This window comes from Acanthaster planci, linkage group LG15 (assembly GCF_054643075.1).
Source record: "Acanthaster planci isolate LZ-2023a linkage group LG15, COTS_SCS, whole genome shotgun sequence".
Classification (NCBI taxonomy): domain Eukaryota; kingdom Metazoa; phylum Echinodermata; class Asteroidea; order Valvatida; family Acanthasteridae; genus Acanthaster; species Acanthaster planci.
The window spans coordinates 12,846,457-12,857,646 of NC_141791.1; the positions used below are offsets into that span (position 1 = coordinate 12,846,457).

At 44.2% G+C, this 11,190-nt stretch overlaps 1 protein-coding gene across 1 annotated transcript in view; it reads right to left on the reverse strand.

Annotated features, from left to right (window-relative positions):
* LOC110987966 (midasin-like) overlaps positions 1-10,880 on the reverse strand; it is an 81,619-nt gene extending 70,739 nt beyond the window's left edge. The window contains exons 1-14 of the mRNA XM_022251145.2: positions 10,531-10,880; positions 9,769-9,995; positions 9,407-9,494; positions 8,668-8,831; positions 7,898-8,201; positions 7,211-7,420; positions 6,668-6,739; positions 5,560-5,838; positions 4,832-5,022; positions 3,459-3,540; positions 2,475-2,683; positions 1,753-1,965; positions 1,059-1,270; positions 493-626 (exon numbers count right to left, since the gene is read on the reverse strand). Of these exons, the coding sequence (XP_022106837.2) occupies positions 493-626; positions 1,059-1,270; positions 1,753-1,965; positions 2,475-2,683; positions 3,459-3,540; positions 4,832-5,022; positions 5,560-5,838; positions 6,668-6,739; positions 7,211-7,420; positions 7,898-8,201; positions 8,668-8,831; positions 9,407-9,494; positions 9,769-9,995; positions 10,531-10,635 (2,490 nt within the window). The 5' untranslated portion in view covers positions 10,636-10,880. The remainder of the gene's footprint in view (positions 1-492; positions 627-1,058; positions 1,271-1,752; positions 1,966-2,474; positions 2,684-3,458; positions 3,541-4,831; positions 5,023-5,559; positions 5,839-6,667; positions 6,740-7,210; positions 7,421-7,897; positions 8,202-8,667; positions 8,832-9,406; positions 9,495-9,768; positions 9,996-10,530) is intronic.
* Positions 10,881-11,190: the final 310 nt, after the last annotated feature.

An 11,190-nucleotide genomic window follows, 5' to 3' on the forward strand; every position in this document is an offset into this window, starting at 1 on the left:
CATTAATGCCATTAACGAGTGATCTGCGACCTTCACCAGTCAATTCAGGATAACTTAGGTAGTGCCTTAGTTTTGTCTCGGAAAAACTAAAGACTTTGCAAGGATGTCTTCCGGGGACAGAAGCACTTTTTACTAGAGGGGAAAGTTTCCAGGGGGGCAAAGCATTCATCAGCTAAACAAGATAAACAATGGCAGGAGGGGGTCAATTTTGAGGGTTTTTTCTTAAGCCAATTAGTTATTGACATCCCATTTTATCTTTTTTTTCTTTCCGTTTCTCCCCCCCCTCACCTTTTTTATCTTTCAGTTTTCTTCTGGGGAGGGAAGAAAGTGTGCCCCCTTGCCACCGCCACACTGCCCAAAGGTTGTTATATCACACGATTCAGTAAGGGTGCAATTCACTTGGAATTTCGTCACGTGATCGAGTCAAAAAACAGTGCAGGCCTGAGTTGCAATATCGCCAACTCCATGGAAAGCTGAATCAACCTGACTCACCTCTACAAAGGAGAAGGCCAGGGCGTTTTCCGAGTGCTGCAGCTGCGTCTGAAGGAGCTGGATCTTCTCCCCGATGGATCGCCATTGGCATCTCAGGGTGGGGCTCTGCTTCTCAGATCCGCTCTCAGCTTCCTCTGCGCACGAAACAAAAAGAAGATTTCACTTGAATTCTTGTCGGACATGATGGCCCTTTTCCCATTCCGGTGGTTGAAATGATGGCATTTGCCACGGCACCTGATGTAAGTTTTTCCCATATCTCCATAATCTCAGGTTACAATTTCATTTTGTTTTGGCAAAAAAATGGGGAACCAGAAAACCTTTCATAGATCAAGAAACTCTTAATTCTTGAGCCAAATGTTATGTAGTGGTCAATTTGTAAGATCTGCAAGATTTTAAAGACAAGTCAACATCAATAAAGTTCTCCCTTTACCACTGCAAAACAAAGGTAAACGACTGGTGATGGGCGTGAACTACCTCTGCAACTCTGAAGCCTATTCATTTTTACCTCCTTTTATAAGGTACATCAGCTACCCCAAACCCCAGTGGCTTACAAAAACTCGACCTACCGTCTCGATCGTCTTTCTCAAATCTCTTGACGGCCGCCTGGTGGCAGTGGCTCATTAGCTTCAGCAGGTCCGGCCAGTGCCGGGAGGCAAAGCACTCCTGCAGGTGCATCAGGAACTTCACGTTCTGCTTGCGGGAGAAGGTGCTGACGAAGAGGGTCTCAAAGTTCTCCCGGACGGGTGCCATGAGCTGCCTGAAGTCCACTGGTTTGAACCTTACGAGGCAAAAACGACGTCAGCCATGAATGTCAATGAAGCCTAAAATGCTCTGAATCCTAAACTGAAATCCAGTGCTACATTTCATTTCCTGTCAGGTAAATGTTAATTTGGATTTTTGACATTTTGTCTTTCACTGATGTTTTTTTGCCTCTTTGTCAAACTGACCGGCCAATCCTGGCAAGGTCAGTGGTGGAATGATGAAGAGGTCTGGACTAGTAGGCAGGTAGTCAAGCCCTAGACAAAACTCAAATACAGTGTTTCTAAGCGTAAATCTTTGGAAGGGCAAAAACACCAAATATGATATTAACGCCACATTCTTTGCATATAAATTTTTTACGGGAAATCAAGTGCAATGCAAAGAAGTAATAGCAAGGTTCTACCTTCTTCAATATCTCAATATCCTCTTCCCTTTACTGTGGAAAAGCGAATGAAATTCATCTGAAATTCGCACTTGCGAAAGAAAGCTTAAAAAAGTTACCCTCCCAAGAGGTCTGTGCTATCGCTCTGCTGGTTCATGTTGATGACCTTTAACTTCTGACCCGTCAAGTCAGCCAGGTACTGCACGCAGGAGGTCTTGCCCGTCCCTGTCTCGCCCACCAAGAGCACCGGTTCATTGTTGTTGATGCAAAGGGCTATTCGCTCCAGCAGGATGCTGGCCGGTCTCGTGAAGGCAAAGTTGGAGTGCAGGGACCTGTGGAGTTATTTTTTAATAACTGTGGTTAAAAAGCCAGTTATCTACGTTTAATCTGCCGCTAATTTGCCCTGTAAGAGCAACTTTCGCTCAAGTCAACCACTATAATGTACTAGTCATTTTTGCCACCACCAAATGGAAATATGTTGGCAAAACTTCTAAATGCAAATATTTTATGCCTGTCGAAATCTTCTTCCAAAAGCCACAATATGGAAAGGGATGTTTTCGTGGAAGTTGCGGGATGTCATTTCATTATTCTTGAAACAAGTGTAAATAGCCGTGAAATGAGAGGCTGTATGCTGGCAAACTGTAAAAGTGCCCTTCTTTGAAAGCGCCGCAATCGCCAAACCCTTGGCCCATTTTACTCTGTCTCGAATCTGGTGGCTGGCCCTTTGGACATTTTCAATTTTCAACCGGAAGCTGTAATCAACATTAACGTCTCAAAGAAGCTGTTCCGCATAAGCCAGAATGAAAATGAGTAGTTTTGAAGACTCAAAGGACTGAGAGACCTTTTAATCGCGGGGATTTCTGCCTCCTTCCTCGATAGCCTGGCTCTTCCTACAGTGACGCAGTCCTTCTGTATGTCGATGTCGGGCTTGTAGCTGTGGCAGAAGAAGTTGCACTTCTCCAGGCTGAGGCTCAGCCTGACGCCCACCGCCTCAGCCACGTTGGATCTGGTCCGGGGCTTGGGCAAGGCCGCGCAGAAGCAGTCCATGGCCTGGGGATACAAGAGGAATTTCTCTAGTAACCAACACCCTGATTGTTTTTATCCTCACGATAAATAATAGCTCAGGGAGTTTTGTGGTTTGAAAATTCAGTGAATTTGAAAATCTAGTTTTCAAAAGAGATCCATTCCTAGCTTTCCACATCTGTGACTCGACCCGAGTCAACATAGGTTCAATTTCTACCCAGGCTGACTTGCATATCTAGTTTTCATTCCATGACTGAGCCTATGGATAAACACTGCCTGGAATATATAATCTGTGGTTTTCCTCAGGCCTCTTGAACTAAAATGTCCAGTTTATCTTTCTCCCTCGTTTGCTTTCTGCAGGCTTTTGAGCCACAAAGGACTCGCGTCTACTACTGAGAATCCTTTCTTTGGTTTAACTGCCAGAAATAAGTTGAGCTAATAAAAAAGTTACATAATATTCTTAAGATAAGAGCCTTTTCTATGGAGGGTTTGCATGGCTGCCATCTTGCAGACCAGTACTTTTGTTCCACAGGGTATGCACAATGGAGGCTAGATACCTACCACGCAAAGCCTCTACAGAGTACTGAAGTGAATACATCACAGGCACAATTATGTGTGTAAAAGGCACTGCGCGAGAACCAGCACGTGAACCAACACGTGTATGTACCCCATTCGTTTGCACTGCACTTTCTGGTTCAAATGACATGACACCTTGGTACTCTAGAGTGGCCAACGTCAACTATGAGCCACCGTCAGTTTAGTGTGTTTCTAGAATAAGTACTTGATACCAACGTGACTGTACCTCTAAGAAGACGCTGTTGGCTAGGTTGGACTGGGGAGTGTCGAATCTAGTGGCTATGCGGCCACACCACTTCAGCAAGTCCCTGATGGAGAAAAACAACAGCTTATTAGGAGTTAAAAGGCATGCTGTGGCAAATCTCAGTTGATTTGCAACTGCATGATGTTCGGTAGGTTTTGTGCACAAAATATTGAGAGCCAAGGATGATTTTCGATACAGCCGAATGTTTGGTATAGCGGTGTTCAGTATAGAGACGTTCCGCTGTACAAGTGAAAATTGCTGAAAATTGTCTTTTACCGGGACCCTTCGGAAGTGAGTATTCATTGTCATTTGCTGTAATTTAAAATCGCAAAATATAGGATCAATTTGATAAGTACAAAGTTACACAAATCACAACACCACTTTGATAATCAATGTCATGTCACTTGTTTACAGTGTGTTTGTTATCAGACTGTAAAAACAAATTAAGGTTTGTATGATTGAAACACAGCACAAGAAGGAAGGTTCCTTCAGCACTGGTGTTTATAGGTTTCCTGCAATAGTCGGTAGTTTCCAATAACATGAGTGGGTTATTTTATTCATGAATATTCAAACATTTAATCAATCAACTAAACACTTCTAAGAATGTAAACTCTGTTGGCACACAAACGAATTCCAATTCTTGACCAGGCATACCTTAAATAACACTTCACACAAAATCGCCTGAGGTGCATTCGACTACGCTCAAAAATGAATGTCAACATATACTAAACCAGAGCAATATCGGGAAATTGAATGCTGACTCCATACAACCGAATGCACCCTCCTTGAAAAAGAATTTGTATGTGTTAAATAGAAACAGGGATTTGAATGTTCGTTCTGTTTCGCTCGAAAACAAATGCTGCCATTACTAATTCATTTACACATTTTCCGAAATTGGCCAGGAAAACCTGTACTAAAATAGGTGAGGTGTGAAATAATAAACAATTGGTCATCGACACTTCAGTAAATTCCACTGACAGAGATGCTTGGACTGACAACTGGACACTGAGGTGTGAAATTATAAACAATTGGTCATCAACACTTCAGTAAATTCCACTGACAGAGATGCTTGGACTGACAACTGGACACTGACAACTCAGTCAACAAACTGAGTGTCTGCTTGGCTTTCTGACAAAGAGCATGCAAGCTCTGCAAAAGTTTCACTATTATAATTTTCTTTGCAAAAACCTGATTGATACAAAGATGCCAATGTGAAAAAAGGGATAAAATTTAAATAATTTTAGCTTAAAAGTAAAAGAAACATCTGTTTCGAAAATTACTTTGTGGCGAAACAAAACAAAGCTCCTTTGTTTTTTTTTGTTTCAAATTGTCTTTTAAGAAAAATTCTTGTCTACCTTGTAGATATGAGCCGTCCCAGATGACCTGTGACCTCTGCAGGGGTCACAACAGAACCGTGCTGTTCAACTGGGCCACTCTTGGCTTCAGTCTCTTGGCCGTCGTCATGGTTGCCAGACGATAGCATGATGAATATATCTAGGAGCTTGTCCACAACAGAGGTCAGGTTGGGATAAAGGGTCGCAACCACCTGGGCGTAAAAAGTCAACGAATGGGTTGGAATGTGGGAAATCAATGGGGTTTATGACACGGACGTGTATAATAAAATCTGGACTCGCAATGCCCTTAATCAGCTTATAGAGATAATTGAATCCACTCGCGGCCATTTTACCGAGCCGAATACAAAGCTTTCCTGGCAATGCCCGCCTTTGTTCTTCCTGACGTCAATAGAAGGGAGCCTACCCACGCCTTTGTATTCGGCTCGGTAAAATGGCCGCTGGTTGGCTTCTTTTTCATACAAAGGCGTTGCAAGTCCAGGTTTTTTATATACGTCTGTGGTTTATGAGTGCACCCAATCTGACAAAATGGGTCCTTCATTCAAACGAATTTGCATTATGTAAATTGATAGGAACACACTCAACATTTATCGTCGGCGTAATGCCCATTTTCACCAGGCTGCCCAATCAAGTAATACACGAAAACGCAACCCATCCCTGAATAACTTGGGATTCCTCAAAACTTTTGAGAGAAATAGGCAGGGGGTTGTCAGGCACACCCTCCAAAGTACCTCCTGAAGCTCCTCCCTCGAAAGGGGCTGGACGTTGACCTTCGTCCACATCCGGTCCAGCAGTGCAGCGTGGGATGCATGCTGCCTGAAGAAACCGCCGCTGCCAGCCGTCAAGCGCTGTGTGGCAAAGAGCTGGAATCCTGGGGCCGCCCGGACCACGTCACCGTGCCCAGGCAGAGAGAGGGAACCGGCTTCAAGCAAGGGCACCAGTACGGAGATGACGTCCATCGGTGCGTAGTCGATGTCTTCGAGTATGATCCAGTGTCCACCGGTAACAGCCTACGAAAAGAGTAACAATACCAAACCCCCAAAAAACAAAACCAAGTCTTGAGCTATTCAGAAACATTCCCTTGCAGTTCATCATGGTGACCTGTGACTGAAATCAGAGGGTTCGGTCTCTAAAACAAGCAAGGGCATCCGGGAACAAAGTCGGGCCGTGCTGATAGTCCAGACCTCGCACGTGGGTCGGAATGACCTCAGGCACGCTTCTTTTTGGGCTTGTGCTATAGGCATCCTGGACTGGCTCAATGAGAAGGAACTTGGAATGGACTCAACTTTAACAATGTGGGATAACGCAAAGCCTTTTGTGCATGATCAGATCAGCCTAAGGGATCAAAGGAGCTTAGCCCCTTGACGATGCAAATTTCTTCCCGAAAGCCGACTCCAAGAATTCCAGCCTCGCTTGGCCATGAAGGCCACCTGCCAAACCGTAAATTCTCAGTTTGTGGCCCTGCGTGCTCTGCATGCTTTGAATTACAAAGTGAAAAGGCTGATTGTTCGGTGGCATGCGGCTCTACTCACCCTTCCACATTCCCGTTGCCTCTTTTCAAAGTGAGGACTATTGTGCTAGTGATTACGATGCTAATTCGATCTTTTCATTTCTGGGCTACGCACAAAGACCAATTACCATATATACAAGAGCCAGGGTCTGCCTTCTTTCACCGTGTTCGCTCGAGCGTGGGCCGAGAATAATAGCTGAAAAGCGGGCGGAGGATCTCAATTTTTAGGGCGTGTCTAGCCGCCTCCCGGCGCGAAGGGGTTAAGGGTAATGCACAATGGTACAAACTGTAGAAACAGAATAAGACTTCACTGGTAAGACTTGACATACCTGTGTTAGAGCTCCTGGCTGCCAGACAAATTCTCCCGGGATATCCGTGCAGCGGTAAGTACCAATCAAAGCCTGAACGCAAGATGTGAAAATAGAGTTTCATCGCTACGGTCATTTTTGGCACACTTTCTCAATGGAACCAGTGTATGACCACACTGTTTGGGACATACACATGGCCATGTGTCAACTCGTCACTTGCATTTGATGTGTCTTCCAATACAGAGCTACCATTTCAATCCAGGAGCAAAGTAATAACTAAGCATATTGCTGCATTTGGCTTATTAGGAGTTAAAAGGGCATTTGTAAACCTTGGATGTTTGTCATAAATGTCACATGAAACAAGTGCAAGAAAAATGCATCTTCAGATCCAATTTACAATCCACACACTTCTGTGAGGGAGTGGCTTGGAAACAAGCTCCTGTGAGCTGTCCAAAACAGGGCTTTGAAGCCATCACTTTTGAGCGCTTTGAATTTTCCTCAATTTCATAGTCAGCATCTGGAATCAAGAGCAGTCTGTCTGCATCATTGGAACCATCTCCCTACCTTGCTGTCTGTCTGATCGCCCAGCTGCACCTTCAATAGGTGGGGTACCTTCTGCCGGCCCGTCACCTGGGCCAAGTGGTCTACGAGGGCACTCTTCCCACAGCCCACGGCGCCCTCTAGTAGCACGGCAGTGCCGGACGATACGGCCAGGGCCAGGCAGTGGAGGTTGTGAGCTGTGGACGGGACCCCGACGAGCGTGTGGGCAGGATCCTGCAAAATTTTTGTGATTAAAAAATGATGAAAAGCTATGAGTTGGTCATTTGGACCTAACAGGTAGTTCTTGTACATTGGGTACAGAGAACACTTCATTGATTTTCATCTAAATGTGCACAAAATCTGGCATCTTGTGGGTACCTGGAATAGCAGCAATGACGCTCAAGTCTTTTCCTTTGTCATCACTGAGTGAGTACTTGTGCATTATGCACCCACATTCACCTTTGGCCATTCAAGTAGATTGCACTCATGTATGAGATGCTGGCCTAATTACTAGCTTATTGGCACATAGAGCAGAATACAAATTATTTTCACCAGAATAAGTATAAAAGTAAGTCAAATTTTGGCACTTGACACGGAGCAGCATATTTGTTCAAATGTCCAAGATCTCTCTCCACCTTTGTCACCATCAGGCAAGGCAGATCTACATTGTCCAAGGAATCCATAAGTCTAAAACAATTCCAAAAATATCACCTGTTTTTCACAGCTGGTCCTCGCTGGTAACAATATCCCACACACTGCAGCAACAGACGAGCTCAGATCAGACCCAATCACCTCGTGCATTGTGTGTGTCAGCTTCTGCTGTCGAGCGAGGTCAAACATCACCTCTGGATTCAAAAGAAGACTGGCGCGGCAGGTTGCCATGTCGACGTGTCTGGCCTCCTCGTGCTTGAGGGTTAAATGTCTCAAGTCTTCTGGAGTGAAATGGCTGCTCAATAGAGACCGAGTCTGTTGGTCTGCCATGTCAGTCAGAGCGGCTACTATGTGTACAGAATCCCTGAAAGCCGCAAGCAAGAAACATAGGAGTACCAACCCTGAACGGTCCTGATAATTTCTGCTAAGAACCAAACTTGAGCTATTTCAACTCCAGCAACAAGCCTTGTACAAAGTCACAGTTCCATGGCTCTGGAGCACTGAATCACGAACAATCCAACAAAACCAATCCTGGGATTGTAGTAGATTTGGCCTGACAGATTTTCTGTTCAGGGTTTCTTCTGGCACACTGCTCAAAATATTAGAATCAAACAATCGCCATGCATTAAGATTGTTTGTTTAATACTCAAGATCAGAAAAAAGCCAACAGAAGTTACCCACTGCATGATATTTAGGGAGGGAGGTCTTCGTAAATTTTGTAACAAGACCCCTAGACGATGGAGGGCACAGAAACAGATTTTGCAAAAGAGGTCCATCTGGAACTCTGTGCAAGACTCCTGAGCGAAGTCAACAGCAGAGTACTATCTTACCATCTGACATCCAGGTCCTCATGCTCAACCAACTTCATCACAGGACTCCAGTCCCAAAGGTCAACAAATGCCTCTCTGGAAAACCGGAGAAATCTGTGGCAGGTGGCCAGGACATCTGTCAGGGTTGGTGGTGGGATAGATACCTCTGGCTTGTGCTTTTGTTTCTGGGAACCACAATTCAAATGTCAATAAATTACCAATAAATCTATTTGTGACTTGCTCTGACACACTGAGGGTCATGTAAACAAGTATCATGTTTTAAAGAAGAACTGATGGGGTCACATTCATTTGTTAGACACATCAAATTACAGTCATGCTACAATTTGTCTTTTGTTGTATTTTTGGCTCATCTCTGCAAGTATCAACATTTCAAATGCTTTTGTGACTCAACTCAAGTTGTAGAAATACTGGACTTTTCATATTGAGACATTGTGTTGATAAAATGTCAACCAGTCCAAGTAAAAAGGCTTGGGTTTTCTTTTGACAAAGAGGATCGAAGAGAATCAGGGGCATACTGCCTGTGTTTTTGAGCAAGCCATCATGAAACGATTCATCTCTTTTCATCAACAAATGAAACTTGTTCCTGTGGGTTTGGGTCCACTTCACACGCACCTTAAATCACGTATAAGCCTGCTGAACAGGGGTAACAATATGACACCTTGTGCAGCACAATCAATGCAGAAGTGCATTTTACTTTCCAATTTACTGACAGGTGAGCACAAAGTATGAGCAAGCTAACCTTTTTCTTCTTCTCTTTCGGTGGAAGTTTCCCGCTAAGCAACCGCTCAAATACCGGTGGAGCAGTCTGTAGGTATTTCATCAAGAACCTGGTGGGCACAGTGTTATGGAAACCAAAGTCTGGGTTCCAGTTAATGTGCATGACCACTCATATTTCAACTGACAGTTTGAAAGTCATCAACGCATCATGGCATTCTGAAAATACAACAGCCTTTTGAAAAAATAAATTGTCACTCGGTGGACAGGTGTTGAAAACCTGCCTAACCCTACTGTGGATGTATCCTTTATGGTACAAATATTTCCCATTTATAGAAGATAACCCATGCTCAAAAATGATTAAAAAACAAAAAGGCTGCAACGCACCTAAAGGCATCTGGATGTCGCTCAAGGATCTTTCCCAGGGCCACGCACAGCCTCTCGTGCTCCTGCAAGCAAAAGCGCCCTCCTGTGGTCACTGTGTGTCCGGCCCTCTCCAAGAGATCCAGCAGGACAGGACGGAATGCTTCGGCTACGGGAATGGTGCATTGTGGGTGGAGAAGGTACTTTGAAAGAGTGGACAATAAATGCTGCCGATCACTGGGTGTCCAAATCTGTCAAGGTCAATAAGTTTCATGAAAATGAAATTTCTTTAACCTGGATTTATGAAAGATGTGCCATCAAATTTAATCAACCAAAGTTAATAAAAACATAATAACCACCAAATTTAGCATCATAAAGCCTCTTATAAACATGCTGCCTTTGGGATTGTACAAATATGTTCTTTGTCCTGTTTGTTTCATCACTTTTTTTCTATGGACTGAATAAAAATGAAAATGTTGATGTGGGCCTACATTTGTGATATTGCCCAAGTGACCGAGAATCACCAAAAGTGTGATATTTAAGTTAACATTAGTCCAAAGTTACTTCCTGAACAGTAAGGCAATACTCCGTAGGCCTTACTGGGTCCATCTTTTCGATGGTTCTGTGTGCTATGACATTTGAAAAGTGCCCTGCAATCGTAGGCGTAGGACCCCACAGTTCTGAAGGTAATAGTTGGGGCGTAACACCCTCACTATAAAACGAACGAACTAAAGTTAAGACAACATCTGGGAACCAAAAATTCAAGGTTCACTAGCCTCAGCCCACCTGTTTAGCAAGGAGTTCCTGACAGGTTGAAATTAATGCAGGTTCCGCTACGGTGGAAACTAGCCTCCCCAAGCCTGCTGACACATCCCAACGAAATTCATTCATCTTTTTAACATGTCAGGCCTTCTCCTTAATAAATGAAACTCTCGTCTGCGTTACCACGTTAATTGTGCCGATACACTGCCAAAAATTCGCATGAAACTGACAGGAACATGTGGTCTGACGAGCAATGTAGTGTGGCGCAGGCAGTGAGCCAAATTGCAACACGCAAAACCCAATGCATTTTTCACACACGTGCAAACTAGGTCAAAGGTTGATTTAGTTCTGCCACTTGAGGGCGGGCTTGCCACCGAATGAGCGTTATCTAATGTTGGTCGACCGACGTAAACATGCGTTCGCCACCGTCCGAATGAAATGTCATGAATGTTGCTCATTTCTTTTCTTCACGTGAATTATTCCAGTTGTATTTCTATTAGCATTTGTAAAGCTGTTCAACAGAGAACTGTCCAAATACTAGATTAGAAGGCACAACAAATACCACGAACTTAAGTGTACTTGCTACGGTCGACGGTGCCGGCCGGTCGGCACCGGTGAAACTTGTTTGATGAATTGCATCACCGGTACGGTCACAGACAGTTGCCCGTAGAACACAGAGCTGCA